The 20,042-nt window shown below is 48.2% G+C and overlaps 9 protein-coding genes across 9 annotated transcripts; 4 read left to right on the forward strand and 5 right to left on the reverse strand.

The window, feature by feature from the left end:
• Positions 1–1,809: 1,809 nt before the first annotated feature.
• Positions 1,810–3,331, forward strand: N7474_008655 (glycoside hydrolase family 30 protein; the record flags this gene model as incomplete). Its single annotated transcript, XM_057200065.1, has 2 exons — positions 1,810–2,671; positions 2,724–3,331. 2 exons carry the CDS (start codon positions 1,810–1,812, stop codon positions 3,329–3,331), a joined length of 1,470 nt encoding a protein of 489 aa, XP_057050766.1.
• A 206-nt stretch (positions 3,332–3,537) lies between these two features.
• On the reverse strand, positions 3,538–5,057 carry N7474_008656 (Zn(II)2Cys6 transcription factor; the record flags this gene model as incomplete). The annotated part of the gene is made up of 3 exons (XM_057200066.1): positions 3,538–4,233; positions 4,286–4,942; positions 5,001–5,057. 3 exons carry the CDS (start codon positions 5,055–5,057, stop codon positions 3,538–3,540), a joined length of 1,410 nt encoding a protein of 469 aa, XP_057050767.1.
• A 508-nt stretch (positions 5,058–5,565) lies between these two features.
• On the forward strand, positions 5,566–6,633 carry N7474_008657 (uncharacterized protein; the record flags this gene model as incomplete). Its single annotated transcript, XM_057200067.1, has 1 exon — positions 5,566–6,633. One exon carries the CDS (start codon positions 5,566–5,568, stop codon positions 6,631–6,633), a length of 1,068 nt encoding a protein of 355 aa, XP_057050768.1.
• An 826-nt stretch (positions 6,634–7,459) lies between these two features.
• Positions 7,460–8,560, forward strand: N7474_008658 (alpha/beta hydrolase; the record flags this gene model as incomplete). Its single annotated transcript, XM_057200068.1, has 1 exon — positions 7,460–8,560. The coding sequence occupies one exon, from the start codon at positions 7,460–7,462 to the stop codon at positions 8,558–8,560; it is 1,101 nt and encodes a 366-aa protein (XP_057050769.1).
• Positions 8,561–10,952: 2,392 nt separating this feature from the next.
• N7474_008659 (uncharacterized protein) lies at positions 10,953–11,490 on the reverse strand (the record flags this gene model as incomplete). The annotated part of the gene is made up of 2 exons (XM_057200069.1): positions 10,953–11,074; positions 11,148–11,490. The coding sequence occupies 2 exons, from the start codon at positions 11,488–11,490 to the stop codon at positions 10,953–10,955; spliced, it is 465 nt and encodes a 154-aa protein (XP_057050770.1).
• An 820-nt stretch (positions 11,491–12,310) lies between these two features.
• N7474_008660 (uncharacterized protein) lies at positions 12,311–13,453 on the reverse strand (the record flags this gene model as incomplete). The annotated part of the gene is made up of 1 exon (XM_057200070.1): positions 12,311–13,453. One exon carries the CDS (start codon positions 13,451–13,453, stop codon positions 12,311–12,313), a length of 1,143 nt encoding a protein of 380 aa, XP_057050771.1.
• Positions 13,454–13,961: 508 nt separating this feature from the next.
• Positions 13,962–14,645, reverse strand: N7474_008661 (uncharacterized protein; the record flags this gene model as incomplete). Its single annotated transcript, XM_057200071.1, has 1 exon — positions 13,962–14,645. The coding sequence occupies one exon, from the start codon at positions 14,643–14,645 to the stop codon at positions 13,962–13,964; it is 684 nt and encodes a 227-aa protein (XP_057050772.1).
• A 1,622-nt stretch (positions 14,646–16,267) lies between these two features.
• N7474_008662 (uncharacterized protein) lies at positions 16,268–17,402 on the reverse strand (the record flags this gene model as incomplete). Its single annotated transcript, XM_057200072.1, has 4 exons — positions 16,268–16,576; positions 16,634–17,240; positions 17,300–17,330; positions 17,384–17,402. The coding sequence occupies 4 exons, from the start codon at positions 17,400–17,402 to the stop codon at positions 16,268–16,270; spliced, it is 966 nt and encodes a 321-aa protein (XP_057050773.1).
• Positions 17,403–19,210: 1,808 nt separating this feature from the next.
• N7474_008663 (uncharacterized protein) lies at positions 19,211–19,762 on the forward strand (the record flags this gene model as incomplete). Its single annotated transcript, XM_057200073.1, has 1 exon — positions 19,211–19,762. The coding sequence occupies one exon, from the start codon at positions 19,211–19,213 to the stop codon at positions 19,760–19,762; it is 552 nt and encodes a 183-aa protein (XP_057050774.1).
• Positions 19,763–20,042: the final 280 nt, after the last annotated feature.

Raw genomic sequence — 20,042 nt, forward strand, 5'->3', positions numbered from 1 at the left:
ACACAAATAAGTCCCAAAAAAAGACCCCTTCTGGTCTCGAGTACGACAGTCCCAGTATATAGTGATCAAACAGGCTGGTAGCATAATACAAAACATCACCATAAAGTTGGCCGAGAGAAACAACAACTTGAAATGGATAGCGGGGAGTATTTTGTGTCATGATCATGAGTGCGAGGACAAACGACAGAGGTCCCCAGCAAACGGAAGTGATAGCCTCCATGCCCAACACGAATGCATCTTGGGTCTGGTATCGGCTGTCAGACAGCGAATATACTTTCCAGAGTTGCCCAAAGAGATCTTGCATACCAGGCATTTGTTTGGAATTATAGACAAAGAAGCCTTCAAGGAAGAGCTGGATGCAGCTGCCTAATTAGTTTACTTTCATTCCCTTTATAGTTGAATAGTTTGGTCGTGATACATAAGACAAACCAAAGGACCGTCCATAAGTCACCAGAAGATATGCGTGGGTGAACTTTGATTACCATCAGGTAGGTGACTGAAAATATAGCAGTACATCCAGTAGAAAAAGTAAACAACAGTGTTAAAGTGTCACATTCATTGGCTAGGTAACCCGCTATCTAAAGGTCAATCTGGTAGTAAGAGTGGGCAGGTAAGATCATGCCCTTCGATGTCATGTTGGCAATGAATTTTTCAATTTGAATATTTATCAGAGAGTTAAATCTTTGGAAAGGGGTTTTTATAGTTACGAGTAAACAATTGCTAATAGGTCAAACATGATCAGTTCACTACGGGACTGGGCAATCCGAAGAGGATTGAGTGCCTGAGTGCCTGATTCTAGATTGGGACACATTCGGACTGCCAGGACATATGCAGTAGGGGTAGGGTTCACATCCTAGTCCCCATGGCTTCTTGATTTAGGGTTTTGCCATCATGAGTTTAAATCGAGGTTTTCAATGACCCATTCAGACCGTATTGAAATCATTTCTATTAATCGCGTATATACAGTCTGTTCCTCTTGAAGATCACCTACTCTGCGCAGCCACTGACATTATCTGTACACCTAAATCCATCGCACCAAAGCTTATTACCTAGTTTACTTGAGAAGTATGCATACCCAGATGTTACTCAGTGACCAATGTGAGCAGGTAACATTTCCGATACTCCGCGACGAAAGGATCGTCCTCCATATATGCGCTCACAGATACCCGGGGACAGTCGTAATGTTTCACTGTCGAGAACATTCTAGTGCCTTGGCGGACTTACTTTAAACAGTAATATTCGGCAACCTTGCCCAAGGGAGCGCGGGGTTTTATGTTTATTAAAAGTCCGGGTCATTTAGGCAACACACCAACTGTTCTAATTGGCCAAGAAAGAAGCTGCATGCTCGCTATGAAGAATTCAAATCTAGAAGCAACCCCAGTCCCTGCATATGTCGATTGTCACTATCCAATGGTACTTCGGATCCTACAAGTAGGCACCGAGACCAAGCAACTCAAGGTGCGTCATTAGCGCGTTTCCAATCTGTGGCAGTGCGTGCTGTGATTGATTACTTTTGCGGGGCATGAAGAAAAGCGGAGTAATTATTGACCAGGCTCTTGCTCCACCGACCCCTGATGAGGCAGTGAGTTTGGGGGCGTGGCAAGGATACCAAAACAGAAACTGGTCTTTTTATTCCGACTTTCTTACCAGATGGTGTGCATTAGCTGGTGGCAGTGTAGCATCAATCTTCTGCAACTAATCAAGGCTGATTACCCGTGAGCCTTGTATAAGAAAGCCAAGGGGCCACCGACAACTCAATATCGTCAACAAACTCCCCATTAGGTCTTGACGAATCTCACTGCAGTCAAGATGCTCACCCACCTCAGTACCGCTCTTGTCCTCGCTGGGTTGAGCCATGCCATGCCCGAAAAGAGAGCATCATCTGCCTCGGCATACTGCTCTAACTCCGGAGGCAACTATAAACTGTCCTCCATCGCAGCGCCAGTCCAAGGCAATGGCAGTGCAGGCTCTGAATCGACTTGGCAGCTGACCATTGACGATACCTCCTCCGGACACAAACAGACCATTGTCGGATTTGGCGCCGCCGTCACCGATGCAACTGTGACCTCATTCAACACGCTCGACAGCTCGACGCTCCAGTCACTGCTCAATGATTTGATGACTTCCTCTGGCGCTGACTTCGCTTTGATGCGCCATACCATCGGAGCCTCTGACTTGTCTGGTGATCCGGCATACACCTACGACGACAATGGAAATAGCTCTGACCCAGATCTGTCGAACTTCAATCTCGGCGACCGCGGGAATGCAATGGCGGCCATGCTGGCATCAATGAAGAAGCTGCAGTCCAAACTGACCATTTTTGGATCGCCCTGGAGCGCCCCCGGCTGGATGAAGTTGAACGGTGTGATTGACGGAAACACGGACAATAACAACTTGAACGACGGCTACTTGACCAGCGCCGGCACTGGGAGTACAGGGTACTCCAGTGCATTTGCCCAGTACTTTGTCAAATATATCCAGGCGTTTGAGAACCTTGGGGCCCATATCGACGCAATCACGATCCAGAATGAGCCGTTGAACAGCCAAGATGGATATCCCACTATGTACGTCTATGCGGATGAGTCGGCACAGCTTATTCAGAACTATGTTGGGCCCGCGCTTGCCAGTGCTGGTTTGGATACAGACATATGGGCATATGATCACAATACCGGTATGTACGAATGTTTTTGGAATCGGCACGCATGCTCATGAGATACAACTAGATGTGACTTCATACCCTCAAACTGTCCTCAATACGGCCAGCGACTATGTTGACACCGTTGCCTGGCATTGCTATGCGACCAACGTTAACTGGACAACACTCACCGATTTCCACGACACCAACCCGAATGTCAACCAGTACATGACAGAATGCTGGACCCCGGCATCCGGATCATGGAACCAAGCCGCCGATTTTACCATGGGTCCCCTGCAGAACTGGGCTTCTGGCGTTGCGGCTTGGACTCTAGGCACGAACTCCGATGATGGTCCCCATCTTTCTAGCGGTGGCTGTGGTACCTGCCAGGGTTTGGTTACTGTCAACGGTGGCAGTTATACCTTCAACACGGCTTATTATATGATGGCACAGTTCAGCAAGTTCATGCCTTCTGGTGCTATTGTGCTGGATGGCACTGGGAGCTATACTTACTCTGGAGGTACCGGTATTCAATCTGTGGCTTCTTTGAACCCGGACGGTACTAGAACGGTGGTAATTGAGAATACTTTCGGCAACGATGTTTATGTGACAGTCACGACAGAAAGCGGAGAGACCTGGAGCGGCAACGTTCCGGAGACCTCTGTTACTACTTGGATTCTTCCTGCTTCGTCTTGACGGCGTGGTTGCCGGGCAAGCGCTTAAAGTGTCTATCAATTTCGAGCCGAGTATTTAGTTGATCAACCCTGTTACATATGTTTATACTGCTCTACTTAAAGTATGGTTCTGTAGATTCCCCGGAGTTTGACTCGTTGCCAGCTGTTATTCCGACCTAAGCCGAAATATGTCATAAGTTGATTTAAATTGATGCGTAAAGAAAACAACTAGGCGTCTATCGTATCTGCTATAGTGTCTGCTAGAGGAGCCATACCAAACCGCATATACCGAGCAGTGTTTTGCAGCACATCCTGTCCACTAAGGGTCTCAGTTCCAAAGATCCTGTCCTTTTGATACTCATCCATAGCATATTTCAGATATTCCTGCATTTGGGGATTAGTGGTTCCTGCCAACGCAATATGAAGCACAATGACAATGTAGCCAGCGCCTATCGGCCGATAAACTGCAGAACGATAGGCCAGAGAGACAACTTCTTGAGCAAAATCTGTCGCTTCAGACGCAAGGAGTATGTCGTTTGGATCTAATGCACTCAGCATGCAATTAAAAAAGAAGGTGATAGCAAGACCTATGCCGTAGGTACGTTGAACGTGGGCGTGTAGTATTGTAGCTATAGCTGGTGACGTTGGGCCAACCCCGGGAAGTGTACCAGCTGCGTCTCTGGCTTTTAATTTGTCCAGGATGCTTTTGCATGCCTCGTAGATTGATCGTGTCTCGTTTCGAATGTCTGTGATGTCGTGGCCTAAGCGCAATGCCTCCTTCCCTCGTCGCATTATACCTGGCGCCCGCGACAGATATTGAAGAATCTTGCCTTCGGGAGTTTCTTGGTCTAATTCACTGGCAACCAAATCGTCCCATTCTTCGGGGCTCAGGGATATTTTCGGGTTTAGTAGACCCTCGAATAGCTTAAACAGCACCATCAGCACGGACAAACACTTTTGAAGGTAGAAGACCTACCACAGTACCACGCAAAGACAAAAACACCTTGCGCTCAAATTCATCACGGGGCATGAAGTACTTTCGAGCTTTGAGAATGCGCGTGGCGCCTTCGGCATGACCGGTGAAGGAACCTCTAAGTCCGCCGCCGATGAAGCCCTGACAGGATATCAAGACCATGATCGCGCCAAGCGTGCTAGGAGACTGCGCCGTGACAGGATCGTCAAGACAAGAACGAAGTGATCTTAAAGCGCGACAATATTTCGCCAGCGCGTCCACTGAGGGGACGCGGTCAATAGAAAAACTTGCGTGTGCGCTGGTCAATGCGTCGACAGAGTGGTCTAGTGCTTCATTGGAACCGAGACGTTGAGGGATATCTTCGAGGAACATGCCAAATGCCCACCAGAGGTTATATCTTAGATCAGTGGTTCTTTTAATGGTGTGTATGAAGGCAATAGACAATTTGTTCAATTCGTTGCTGGGCGTTGGCGAAGGGGTAGCAGCAAAAAATTGGACCTGGTTCATTGCCAACGTTCTGCGCTCCACAATCCCGTCGTCGCTCTTCGGGGATTTCGGAAATCGATTCCCTTCCTTGAATTTGTATCTTCTTTGGCCTGACCCCACACAGGGTATCTTCAGGCGGATACATCGCGAACACGCCGGTTGCTTTTCATCGCACTTTGACCATATTGTAAATACTAGGCTCAGTAAATGGTCCTAGTAGATCAAAACTTACCTTTTTCTTTGTCTTGCGACACCCATCGCATGCCCGCCCCGAGGGTACACCTGGCATCTGATTTATGGGGGCGGGAGAGATCTACTGCCGATTCGGTGACAGCCGGGGTTCGGCAAGGCGCAACAACCCTCGCTTGAGGGATTGTGGCAGCTTCAATCAGTGTCGGCGGCAGTGCTAAAAGAATTGGCCGTTTGAGACTATTGCACAGGGTCTGAAGTGAGAGAAAGGGCTGAAAAGGCGGATCTCAGTCATCACCGTCATCCCCATGTGCGCTGTAGTCTAACCTCTTTTGGCGCTACCTGCCGCCGCCAAGGCTCGGCATGGGAGATGTGATTGGCTCGGTCCGGAGGACTCTGCAATCTATGGCTTCGCCTCATTCAGAGGGAGAAAATGGGGCCCAGTCTAGCCTTTTCTGGATCTATGTACCGCCATACTTTTCGGGCGGGATATGCCTCAGCTATAAAAGGTGAGCATCGATAGATATAAAAGGGAGGTAGCTTTCTTCCCTTCAATCGCATCTTCACTCTCATCTTCAAGTACTATTCTCTCCATTGAGCGAACCATCATGACTCCAAACACGACACAAAATGAGGCACCAAGTCTCTACATCTACCAACCGAGCCACATCTTACCCGCGGTGTTTGCTGCCCTCGTTGGCATATCTTGGGCGCTACACATCTTCCAAAATATTCGCTATAAATTCTGGCGTATCACGTTCTGGATCTGTTGGGCAGGAGTACTCTTCACGACAGGATGGATCGTCCGCTGTATATTCAGCTACCATCCCGCAAACGTCAATCTGTATATTGTGCAGACCGTCCTCATCTACGTTGGCCCGCCAATCTACTCAGCCTCCGCCTACAACATTATCGGTCGGCTGATGAACTACTTGCCCATGCACGCAGTCCTCAACCCGAACCGTGTGCTCATCACTTTCGTCTACATCGGCGCTGCCGTTGAGAGTGTGACAGTCGCTGGAGCGGCCAAAAATGCCTCCGCCGGGTCCAGTCTTTCGGAGTATAAGTCTGGCGGAACGCTCATTGCCATCGGCCAGATCTTGCAGGGAGCGGTCGAAACAGTCATAATTGCAATCGTCGCGACAGTGCACCGGCGCTGCGCCCGCGCCGGCAAGGTCCCTCGCAACGTGCGCAAGCTCTGCATCACCCTGTACGGGACCTCAACGCTCGTCCTACTGCGATGCATCTTCCGCGCCGTCGAGACATTCGAGATGTTCTCCCACATCGGATGCCGCGAGAACTGCGGCCCCATCCTCAGCCACGAGTGGTTTCTCTACGCCTTCGAGCTCGGGCCCATGCTCGTCTTCACCTGGTGGCTCAATGTTCTTCATCCCGGTCAGTCTCTGCCCAATGAAAAGAACCGATATCTTGATCTGGACGGGTGCACTGAGCGCCTTGGACCGGGTTGGATTGATCAAAGGTCTACTTGGGCGACGTTTGTGGATCCGTTTGATTTTGGTGGTATCATGAAGGGCGAGCCGGCGCATGATATGTATTGGCTAAGGCCGAATGAGTGGCCTGTCTGTGATGGCAGCTTTGCGCTTGGGACTGCGTCTAATGCTAGGAATAGGGCGGAGGAGAAGTCTGAGGATATCTCCCTGGCTAGCGAAGTATAGATCGTTTTACTTGTGATAACTATGGCGCGGATTGGATATGTGGGATATATTATAGTGTTATTTCTTTTGTGATTAGAACGAGCCTCTTTCCAAACATAAGACACCCACATAAGACAGATTCCTTGAAGAAGCAAGCTCTACATATGTAAAAAAGGTGACGGTGAAGGTGACATATCGAAATGCAGGACAGCGATGGCTGTTGCCGATGAGTTTCATTTACCTACTAAAGTTAATGCGACTGGCAAAAACTTTTTCTTTTCATCGATGCTCCACAGGGATTGACCACGTGTATGGACTATGTTGTAATGATTATGCCAAGATTGAGTTAATTGCAGGGAAATCCAGCAGTAAGCTTTCAGTTGTGTTAAGATGCGACCGGCAGGTTTTGCCACTCGTTTTAATTGGCTCACAGCTACCATAATGACTGCACACGGTATCGCAATCCAACTGCGAAAATTATGAGGGATTGTCTTCCACACACGGTGCTAAATTTGTTCCCTGGGAATCTAATTACATATAGTAAATTCCGTTAGTTACAACTGCCAGAAATGGTATCCTCGGCCTCCTCTTTCCTTCCGATTGCTTAGAGCCTATAGGTGTGGCAAATAACCAGTTTCATATTGCCCTGATCGACATAAACCGGTTTCTTCGCCCATTTTAGTTGGAGACATGGTAAGGCTGATCTTCAATGCTCGCTCCACTTTGCGTCAAGCCAAGCTCATTATATGAATTAGGACGAAGCTTGGTTTCAGAGGTACTTCCATCCATTTCTTTATCACTCATTACCTTCGGTATTGCGACAGTTTGTTCATATACAATAGTCTTCATGCCCTCCTCGCCAAAAGACACTTCGGTGGTCCACCTACCCCTCTTTGCGGTCGCGTATCTGCGCCGTGGGCAACGTCAGGACCGGAATTGGACATATCGGCAAGCCTTCACAAATACTGTTCTCAAAGTGTCTCTGCAATTGTTCACAGCGTTTCACATGAGACCATCTCTTAGTCTAAAGCCGCATGTTGAAGGCGATCGGTTTGTTCTCGTTGAACCTGCAAAACGTGAACTATACACCGGTGTCGCAGTAGACCCAAAGATCGAACCAGAGATGACAGGAGGTACCTGGTACCCAAAGCGCTTTTCATCAGAATCTTTCATCCCCGAAGGGCAATATGTCGTACTCCACCTACATGGTGGGTCGTACATAATGGGCGACGGCCGAACAGCGTCCTGTGGCTTTTTGGCCAAGAATTTTCTATCTCACACGCCATCGGCTTATGTGTTCTCTCTTCAATATCGATTAGCTGGCGACCCGAGAGGTCGGTTTCCAGCACAACTCCAAGACGTCATTTCCGGCTACTCCTACCTGATTCACACATTGCGCATTCCAGCATCACGCATTGTGCTTAGCGGCGACAGTTGTGGAGCAGATCTGGTCTTGGCACTGCTCCGGTATATTGTGCAATACAACAGTCCGTCTCTTCTTCCAGCACCAAAGTGCGGCTGGGTCTTCTCACCTTGGTGCAATGTTCCAAATGGGCTTAACACTGACGCCTGGATGAACAGCCCAAGATACAGAACTGAGTGTATTCCCCCATCATTCCCTGCCTGGGGTGCGAAGCACTTCCTTAGTGACTTGGAGATTACCGAGTCAGTAGAGCAATACGTGGCCCCTATACTACATCCTTTTCCTTTGCCTTCCCCTGTGTTGATCGTCTCTGGGGGTCGAGAGGTACTATGTCAGGAACACCAAGAACTTGCAAATCTGTTCCGGAAGATTCCGCAGAACACGACTTCTGTTGAATTCTTTGTGGAGGAGAATGTGCCTCATGATGTTTTGATGATTGGCTGGCTTTTAGGTTTTCGAAAAGAGGCTCGTCGGTGCTCGGAGAGAGCTGGAGAATTTGTGAGGGGATTACAGAAGGAAGGCTAGAATACCCCGGACAGCTATTAAGCCTTGTATCAGTGTATAAAGCTTCACTGTTTCAAGGATCGACATCCTAAGCACTGGCGTCAGTAGTTAGTCTCTGACCGACAGACCATTAGGAGATCGTTTTTCTCAGCACTCCCAGTTCGAATTCTACCAGCTTGAAACTTTTCAAGCTATGCTCAGGTTTCCTTCGAGATTTGTGTGATGGATAGGATTAGATGTAGTTGGAGTCTTTTGTTATTTAACATTTCCGACTCTCTACTCCATAATTGCACCACCTTCTTCGCTCATGGTGATGTGAATTAGCAGTCTGTCTTGAATTTTATTTATTTATTTATTTTTTTTTTTTTTCATTTCTTGTTTGCTGTATGCTTGGCAGAGGCTATCAGCCTCTAATCAACGGATGCCTTGAAAAAGCTGCCTTGGCGTAAAACCAAGATTGTAATTGTAGATCTACATGACAAGTGCTCCGGGGGTGCCTCCAATCGGACCTCCTCTAGGCCTGGCATCGTTCGAAGCCATCCCTGCTTTTGAGTGTCGATATATTAACCCACCAATGCGACCCAGAGGGACCACTCTAATGTATCAAGTAGACTTGCGGTTATGAACTAGTTGTCTACTGCTTGGTGTTTACCCGAAGCCTTCGCCATTTGACGTTTGGAACGATAATAACCGATCATTGTCCTTGTACTTATTATATTACATCGGGCTCAAAGTGCAAAATAGATAAAATAGTATACTATCTCTATATTTAGCCACGGAGGGCTAACTTATAGCAAGATTCTCTAGTATGAAACCCAAAAAAAAAAATTGACGTCACTACCCCGTAATATAGTTCCCCACACAACTACACATATTTATAGGCCTTACCAGGCACCCTGCAAGAGCCTTGGAACGCCTGCCTTTTCTAAACTATTCCTGTTTAATTATTTCTGCCTTTTCTCCCAAATCGCCGATATGAAAAGTCACTCGAGCAACCAAGGGCCTCACAGTTCTAAGCTTATCAATAAATTAAAGCCTCACATCGACAGCGACACCGGTAAGAAATCAAAGTCATGATTCTATATGTATGTTACAAATACTGATGGCCTTACTCCAGGGGGCACTGTGGGCCCACACAATACAAGCATAGCGAATAAGCTCGACCCACGGGTCAAGAGTGACATAGGTAAAGCTCACTTCGAGTGTAGAATCTCTATGAATAAGACGACTAATTGAATTTTTAGGTACCCGTCCTGATAAGCACCTGGGCTCAGTGCATAATTATGGCAAGGGAGGCACGAAGAGTAGCACGACCGGCCCTCATAACAGCAACATAGCCAACAAGCTCGACCCCCGGGTCCACTCCGACAAGGTCAATCGCGACTGTCATGAAGCAGGCAGCAGTCACGCCAATGCTAAGGCTGGAGCCACCGCTGGTTAGCACAATTCTGATGTAAAGAATAAGCCGGATCCTCGCGTTGATTTTTGATCTCGATAAGCGCAGCATTGTTTTGTACCAATCCTAGCTTTGCATGAGTTATGACATCTGTCTCTTCAGTCTCCTGTGATTTGTTTTGCCGGCAAAGTCGCCCGTACTCGTATTGTGCTAATGCCGATCACGAAAGCGGCACCAATATGCCATTCCTGTGAGTTGGGCCCTTGAAAGGACCAAGATAACAATAGACGATACACTTGATTGTATAAAAATAAACTGGTAACTTATGATATAACATAGGAATTGTGGTTGCCGTACCCTACTGTCAACCCAGCCGATGACAACCTGGGGAGTATGCTCGGGATTCTCGCCGCTGAGAAGCTTATGACAGCCTCCTTAGACAAGATAAATGCAACGTCTTTTCTGCCGACACGATGCCCTGATACAAGCGCTTGCTCTGTCAAACGCGATTGAGATGGCATTTAGTGGTGTAGCCCAAATTGTCTGTTCGTGTAATAATGCGTGTGCAGCGGCCCGGCAACTTAGCTCACAGCCTAGTGGTCTGCCCTGGGTAAATGTGGTCATTCGTTCAACACACCTCAGCCATTGCGGATATCGTCTTGGTCAGCAGTGTTCTGGCAGCCGCATAACTCATCATCAACCAAATCCTGCTCTTTCCGATGATGAAGGCGGCTAGAATACCCTGCATTGGCGCTAAATTGAAAAGAGCTTTCGCGGTTTGCGCTCTTGCGCTTACGAAAGAGAGAGCGTATGCAGGGAATTGAGGCTGCGATGATGATAAGACTGGTTTCAATGTACAACCAATAATCGAGATCCACAGTCGCAGCAGTTGGATCATTATTTGGATTTCCCAGTATATGAACTTGGAAGGTTCTCACGACTGATGCAGCCGCAGCTCTTGATGAGAACAAAAATGTGAGCCATGAATCTGATAAAATGAAGGTATCCGGAGAGTACTCACAATACACCTAACCCGAGAAGCATTATCACACCTAGCTTGAGTCGGATATCCATATTCATATTCCACAATATATATGCTGGAAAAGCAGCAAGGTAAAGATCTGTGGCAGAGTTGAAGGCTAGTTGTTTAATAATTCCAATACGTTAGCATAACGAATCTTCGTTCCGGTTAAAGAAGACATTATATCTTACCACCTTGAAAATACCCATAATATGCTTGGACATGGACATCCCAGCAGCCTGCTTTTCTTGGTCGGCCCCAAATGTCAGAAGCATGGCCTGGGCATTGCAAGAACATTATAAGGATAGAAACCACATTTGTAGTTAATTGGAAGCTTATAAAAAGCAACAGAATGATTCGATGAAGCCTCTCAATTCCAAGGAGGCCCAGAATGTAGAAAATAAAAGATATTCGGCCCATGCATGAGGCAGCCACACCAAATGCTTGAGTGAGATAGTCGTACATGATGACTGTCGAAACTTCTGCATGAGGAATGTCCCATACGTGATGACCAAAGCCATGCTTCACACCCATTGTGAACATACTTGATCCAATTATTGCTAGAATCTAGGCAACTTGATTAGCTACCAACACGAGAAAGTTTGCCGGCTGTCAAGGTGCTCACTTCTGCGAAAATCATGAGCAAATCGTCGCATCCAAATTGTCTCATTCTTAATTTCGCTATAACCCTCAGTGCTAAGACGAAGGTGGCGATTGATGTTGCACCCCAGATAATTCCCAGGAGATGCGTCTCCATCCCACTTGAGGGATTTCTATCCAGCGCGGCCATGGTGACATCGTCCCTTCGCTGACTTAAGATGATAGGCGATAGTGTACCAAGGCAGAAGCACGCGCGAACAATTGCAACATTTATATATTCCGCTCGTGACCGATGCTTTCCGGTGACACTAAAGTTTATTTTAGACTCTCGCTTATCGGAGATTTCCGGATTTTCGCAAGACGTGGATAGAGTACCGCCTAACGAACATGGTAAGCCCCCTTGATCTCCTATGAAAATGTCAATACCCATGGCGCATAAGGGTAAGGTTTAACTACTACCAAACCAAAGTCCTAGCGACCAGATTGTCCGATATAACGGCCTAATAGACTTCAGGCCTAAGCGTCTCCGCCACAATTTTCCTTTTGAAGTACAGACCTTCCATTCTGGCAGCGTGATAATCATTAATGCTACGCAAGCACTACATGTGCTTCCTCCAAATGGACTTGAGTGATGATCATACCCCCGATTTTGAGAGTACCACACATATGTTACATGAAAGCTCCACACCCTGGTTCGATCTCTGCCGATATATAGTCTAGTCCTAGGCCCATTGAATCCTTCCACGTGAACACATCACAGAACCAAATCCTGATCCGACCCATATCCCGAATACATTGCAATGGTAACTCTAATCTCCTTCGTAAGGTCCGGCGCAAAGAATACAAGATACTGAGCCCAGTTGCCCAACCTCTGCGTGGGTGGCGGTTTCTCCAGTTTATCAATCTGGTCCTTGATCCTCCGCGTCCTCTCCACCCATTCCGGCGCCACTTTCTCCGGTGATACTGTAACCAGTTGCATCCCCTCAAGACCCTGTGTCTGCAATGCCCTCCTAAGCAACTTCTTCCTCCAATGCTCCTCTTCCTCGCTCTGCTCTGTGAACTCTTCCCCCTCCCCTTCGGCCCTGGCCAGAGTCTGCCGGATCGCAGACCCCCACATCCGCCGCCAGCGCCCGCAGCCCGTAATATGGCGCATAGACACCTGATCCAGATCCTGTGAAGGGGAGACCTTGATTTCATTCTTGCGGTAGGAATACGGGCCCGTGGGCTGCACTTGCAATCCTGGGGACCCGTTTTGAGCATCGTAAGAATCGCAAAACCGGTCTGGGATGCAGTACTTGCAATAGTCGAGTCGGATACCGATGTCGAACCACGGCAGATTCTTCTCCGGATCCAGAAACGCATCCATGCTGGCGGCGAATAGTTCCCCATAAATAATAATCTGGAACGCTGCTCGTTCAGCATCCGTGTAGAGCGTATACGCCGAGCTGACACCGCCATTCCAGAAATTTGGCGTGTCCATCCACTGGTCACCGGCCATTTTATCGATGCGATCAGAAAAGACATTGATAATCTCGAACCGGGCGAGGTGCGTGCGTCGAATATCCTCCATGGTCAGACTGGAGTGTTCGAGACAGAACGAGTATAAGCCCTCGATGCCGCCCTGGAATGCTTCCCTGAGAAGTTCTGTGCGCGACTCATTCCCCAGTGCCCAGGCACTTGCTTTGCGGGCTGTGATGGCTGTTAGGAAGTGTGGGTGTGGCGAGAAGAAGACTGGTGCTGAGTTCGCTGCTAGCCGGAGGATGGTGCGGGGGTCTGTTTTGGAGAAGTTGTAGCGTAGGAGTCGGCATGATGAGGAAGCGTTGGTGAATGTTTCGATGTTGTCGATGTGCTGTGGTAGTAGGGCGATGATTTCGTTGGGGAGGTCCGTGAGGGGCATTTTTCTTGTTGTCTCGCCGGTGGATGTTGGTTTTATTTTGAATGTGAACGCCGAGGAGAGCAGACTTATTGAACTCAGGGAAATCTAGCAGCCTTACTGAATTTGGAACTGCGTCATCTCCGACCGTTCATTGGCCATGATTCCCAACTGTGGTGATCTGCGATCGGCAAGGCTGGCTGGCTAGTGTGGCTATGCCTGGACTGTAGTATCGCCCCAGACTAGCTTTAGTCGAGTCAGAGATTAACTATTTAAAAGCGGCGTGAGGTGCGAGGCGAGGCTCCTCCGTCCAGAACGCTAAGTGACGGTATATCAAGTGATCCTTTTGCACAATACTGCAACTTGAATCATTCTCGAGTAGTTTCATCCCATTCTCGTTCCCAGACGTATCACGGAATGTTCAAAGTAGCGTGCAGCCGACTAGTCGAGTGTGGAGGTGTTGCACTAAACCCCATATCGCTGACAATGACCACGATGAGCGAAGCCTGCCATCACGCGTCAGCCGACGGCTTCATGACACGGATCGGTACCCAAAGCTTACCAGAGACATATCAAAATTCGCAGCCACTAATATCTCCATCACCAACCGAGGGGGCAACGCACTTCCACTTGAATTATATCGACCGGTCGGCACGGATCTGTTCCGTTCCATACTCTCGCGTATATCCACGACTTTGACGCCGGCCACCCTCACCTCGTACACCCGGTAGATCGGCGAGACGCGGTTCACCACGAGACGAACCATCTGATCGTCCTTGTTCTTGGTGTCAAGCGCAGCTGCATTGCGGAAATTCACCTCAAAGCTGTTACTCATCACGCCCTTGAATCGGATATCAACCAGATCTGCCTTCTTGCATCCTGGCAAGCGAACGCTCCACGGCCGTCTATGTTTCCAGCCCGGCGACCAGACCTTCTGGCTTTCGAACAAGGGGAGGCCCGACGAATCGCGGAACTCGCGCGTAGCTTTCTCGTTGTATTTCATTCCCGTCACAGTGAATAATGTCGAGTCGTCGCTGTCATATCGAATGCAGTACTCGTTTGATGAGCGCGCGTCATATTTTGGTTCGATCCAGAGGAGTCGTTCAAACTCGGTGACGTGCTCTGGTCGGATGCCCATCGCACACGGGGGTTCCTGAACGGATTTATTCCCCATAGTCCCTATGGCAGTCATATTGGCTGGAATGGCAGGACTCATGACTGAGAGGTAGTCTGGGGAAGACACGTTGTGGCCATGATGTATGGGTGAGCTAGCTCCCAAAGCTAAAATGACTGACGTGGGGTGGCGACCAAGCTCGCCATCCAAGCTATGATGGAAGCAATGTAGAGCTTCAAAGAATGTTAAAAGATGACTATGGAGCATCGAACATGGCTATCGCGAGCAGCTTTGTTTATTTACACTCTAGCATCACTGTCCATGGCGTTTTGTTGCCACTGCAGCGATAGAGAAACGTTGAGAAAACATCCGGGCCCCCACTCAGGGCGCAGATTGCAGCTACCCGAGCGTAGCTCGCTGGTCGCGAACGCCGATTGTTGCCCAGGCGGCAGTTCCGGTTGACTGTGCAGGAGAGACGATCCAAGTCTTGCTGCTGTGCTCTGATTTAGAAGCTGCTCCAAAGCAGGAAATAGTGGTCGATCGACTCCATAAAATACCAGAGAATTTTGCAGATCAGCATGGGCAAACACGACAAACCATATCCATGTGTAGTGCTTGGCAGATCCCAGCCAATAGCATTTATAACGACCATTCCTCTCGCAAAACTCCCATCCAAATTTCATCCCACCATTGCCCGTCCCTCCATACAGCCTTCCTCAAGCGGCCCTCCTCTCGAAATCCAACCCTACGATATGTTTTCAGGGCGACCTCATTCCACCCATACACTTCCAATTGGACCCTGTGCAGATTTGCCATCTTAAAAGCCCAGTTGAGAGCCCAACGTAAAACCTCAGTTCCATAGCCTTGGCCTTGCGCGTCGGGTCTCAATTCGATCCCGAGATCAGCACAGCGGTTTTGAACCTGGCTCGGAGGGATGTTTTTTATCATGAGGATCCCAATTCTTTCCGATTCCGAAGCTGGTTGGTCCTCTGCCGTATTCAGTGATGACTTTTTGCAGATAACAACAGCCAGCAGCGCCGCTTCGATTTCTTTGACAATGGGATCAAGTGAATCTTTCTTCATGGGCTGAAAAGTGCTTTTAGAAGTATTGTAAAAGATTTTTGGGTCGGAGTGCATTGTGAAATACCATTCCTTATCGCGAGAGGAATCCCAGGCACGGAAGTGAAGGCGCTCAGATTCCAAAGAATTCATGGCTGACGTTGACTTCTCTTGTAAAAGCGATCTAATCGAGACAGTGATTTTCTCCAAGCGAAAGAGAGCTGAAGTCAGCAATCTGGGATCCGCCGATGTTAAATGAGGGGTGAGAGACGTGATAGACTCTGCTAAGTGGGTCGACTCCCTTCAGGCCATATGGAACCACCGGGGACCCTATTAGGAATGGCCCAGTATGGGGAACCGCAGGATAAGCGATAGCCCCCAACACGCTATGCTAGTGGGGCTTTGAGCGGGGCACTTCTTAAGTCTACCGAGCAGGAAGGGCCAAACGGACCAGCACGACAGTAGGCGATAACTACATAGGGAGGGCTCAAAATGAAAAGGGGCAACAGTCTTGATTGATCGGCAGCGGTCCTGGCCCCAGCTTCCACTTCGGCGCCAAACGGATAACTGACTAGCTCTTAAAGTGCCCAATTATGAATATTGTAATCATGTAACTAAAAATTTGCCATGCCAAATAGACCAATTTATAAGCTGCATAAGATATATCACAGTTCGTCATGGTCAAGGTCAGGGAAATGACGGAAATGTTCATGGTCACTTTTAATGTTTAATAATTCCGGATCATGCACGTGTTTCCGTGCGCGATGTGCAGCCCCAATCGCACCAGTAAAGACTGGATCAATCTGATCTCGAAGCAGATGCTGTAGTTGATCAGGCAGTGCCTCTTGAATAGCTTGACGGGTGCTTTTTAAGTCTGCCGGTGGTGCCTCGCCGCTAAGAATAACAGCACGGATGTCGGTTTCGTATTGAGCTAGCTGTTCTGAGATGAATTTTTTGACGGCGGTTGTGATTGCCTGAGATCAGGACGTATTAGTAGAGTCTTAGCTTGAGTGAAATAATAAATAACAAACCATTGCATCTGCTGCTTCCGAATGCTGGATGCGATTGTGCTCGAACTCGGCCACACTGAATTCTCCGACATCTGCCGCCCAGAGGTCTAAGTAACCGGGGGTTTGATCGACGTATAAGATAGTATACGGTCCCCCAGTCTCCAAGTTACAAGAAGGAGACTGGCCAAATGCCTCACATGTGTCTAGGTCATAGGCTAATCGAGCAGCGTCAAGAAACTGTAGTTTTTGCCACCCATGCTGAAGGGAAGATGCATCCGTCCGTATAATTGAATGATGGAGATGTTCAGAGGCAATGCGGTCAAGTCCGGATGGAACACTAGCAACGGTAATCTCGACAGAGCGACCGTGGCCCAAGGAGCGCGTGGCAGTATCTGTGACCTGTCGGAGGATCTGGGAGAAGATCTCACGATCCTTCTCAGGGTAGGCAAGATACTCTGTCGGTGCTGGGTGTAGCTCTGAACCTTCTCTGATGTAGATCTCCCCAAAGCGCATCTCTCTTTTTCGGGAATCTGTCACCAACGCCTGAATGTGCCTCTGGTATTCTTCGGACCCTTCAAGTTTTACAGCAGCAATGGGCTCGCCTGATGCTGTAAAGTAGGCAGCAGTGCTTCAAGCAGTCAGCAAAAAGATAGGGAAGGTCCCGCCCTAGGAAATTGTTGTACAAACATATACTTCAATCCAAAGTTGACACCAAGCGCTTATTCCTTGATTAGCGAAATCGGACCGGAAGGAATGTCGATGAGTACATACGATAATGCTCAATTGCCATCGCTGTTGCTATCCATAGCAAAAATCCTTGAAGCGCCCACATTATCTCTATCGAATTCAATCAAGCCAGCTGTATCTGAAGTAATGAAACAACGCAAGAAACTTCAGAAGTGAAAAATAACTGGAAGGCACAGGAATGGAACAGTTTCAGGGGCTCTAATAATAGATAGCGGTAAATCCGAAGACCGGGCGATAAAAAATTAGGATCGCTGCCAAAGGATGCCATCGCCACCAACAGCGACCTGGACCCCACGCACTAGATAGAAACAAGGCTGCAGAAGCATAAGTACTGAAATCGTAGCCCCAGCCGCGTGGAACGTTGATCATGGGGCTAAAACCAAAATACACGTAAAGTCAATTGATGATTATTGGATATTCCTGACGCGAGGCTATACAGATCTACAAGCGGCTCGCACGACACACCCACTATTACTACGTAACCGAAGAATAGCCTGATCCTTCTGTGTTAGCAGCGCAACTTATTTCACCCAGATGCCCCGTCCTCTTGGTGATTTTATGCTAGATTATTTTTTTTTTCTTTCTATCTCAAGGTCCTTCTTTGCCTCATAGGAGGTAGTAGGTTTCAAGATGGAGCTCAATTATTTGTTTTTGTTTCAACTTCTTTTCATTCTGTTCAAACAGTCTTTAGCCACACCCGTCCCTCACGAGAAGAGGGATCACTTGAATGTCTGGCCTGATGAACTGATGAATCTTCATATCAAGTACAAAGGTCTCAATTTTAAAGAGGCTAATACTGGCTGCACCCCGAGCCAATGGAAAATCCTCCTCGAGACGGTGGAACAAACAATGCCCATGATGCAGGAAAGCCTTTCAAACCCCCAGTCCTCCGCTGGTTGGAATCGTTACTTTGTCCAGGATGGGGAGATGAAAAAGCTGAAGGGCGGAAAAGGATGGACTTCTACGGTTAGTTCATTGTTTAACGACCTAAGAGAATGAATGACACTGATAGAAGAATCTCAGCCCGAGTACACCAAGCACTATGACTCCATCCGGAGTGAGTTTTCCTTGTCTTTTATAATTATATTTCAAGTACCTGACCACCGCTAGGCAATCTTGAACAAGTCATCCAATTTCCTTCAAAGGGCGACAGCAAGAGGTGGAAGAAGTTCTCATATACCGGGCGTGCGACCCTCACCTGCCAGCATGTTGTCGACTGGGGCGCGGATGCGTGCGACCGTATCGGAGTGTAAGTGATAATGTGTATTCTTAGATGCATAACGGCTGATAATATTTAGTGGTGCAGAAACCCATCGTACCCACAAGACAAACAGGGGTATGTATTAAAATCGACTATCATCCCATCCCCAGGTTAACTCTGAGACTAATTCATCTTATTATAGGCGACTGGATCCGTTTTTGTCCACTTTTCTTTGAAAGCGCCGAGAGTCTGAAGTCGGTCGTGGCGAAAAAGCAGTCCGTCTCGGACATTAGTTACCTAAGATCACGGGAATATATCCTGGCACATGAGTTTTTCCACTGTCAAACTGCCGGGCACACACAGTACTGGAGTGAGTTTATATATCCTTCTTTGATTTCTTATATATTGACGAGTATTATAGTCCGGGATGTCAAGTCTATGGTTCCATCAGAAAGGAAGTACAGGGGCAATGAACAAATAATGGTACGTCTTTCGATCCTTCTTAATTTTGATTAAAAATCGTCGCTCACAACTTGTCTCAGGCTGTTTACGGAGGTGACGTCTGTGCCAAATGGGCTTGGAGGAATACCTACCCCAAGCCGTATAACGGTTACAACCCCGACTATGTCAATCAGATTAATCAGCTCACGATGTACAATGGTGAGTCTGCTACCATTCATCAATTCTGTGACGTAAAACTAACAACCTATTCAGCGGACAACTATGCGTGGATGCTGGTTTTCAACTACCTTAAGAAGCAATGGAATTGGAGAACTGACGGTGCCTGGCATTGGCCCCATGACGAGCTCAGACGCAGTATCATTGAGCCACGCAGCTCGAAGAACTCGACCAACTCGACTTTGGCCCAAGACTTTGAGCAAGATGCCGAAACGTTGGTGGATTCCAGCGCCCTTGATCCGGACGACGAGCCGGCGCCGGCCAATTGCCACCAGGTCGGATCCGACCCTCTTAACGTCGCGTGCGTCTATATGGATGAAGATTATAGTGAGTGGACGAGTGAACATGGTAGCTCCACCCGACCAGCCTCCAGCACTTCTCTGGCACCTTCGTCCACTTATTCTCCACTACCAACGTGCACTGCGTCAAGTGACTGCTCTGGGCACTGTGGATCGAGAGAGTCTGTCTGTTGGGATTCATACTGCAAATGCGGGCCTCCGGCAACAATCACACCCACGCCATAGTGAACCGCTTCAAGTACCGTGGATCGGAAAGCCCTGGGTGTACCGGGAGAACCTGCATATGTGATCCAAACGCCAGAATGATCACCCTCAAAGTATGGATCTCGACACCCACAAATTGGATACTACTTCCTACAATCTCTTGAAACGTGGAGACATTCCAGTGGATGGATATTTACATAGCTTCTCCCAATGGTGAGAATTGACAAATGGCTGCAGGCGAATTAATTTTGCCTTGCCTTCGGCCCGTTTGGTCAGGAGGAGTATCTACTTTTGATCTTAT

Source organism: Penicillium riverlandense, assembly GCF_028828495.1.
Source record: "Penicillium riverlandense strain IBT 135883 chromosome Unknown utg000007l_segment0_segment0, whole genome shotgun sequence".
Taxonomy (NCBI): Eukaryota; Fungi; Ascomycota; class Eurotiomycetes; order Eurotiales; family Aspergillaceae; genus Penicillium; species Penicillium riverlandense.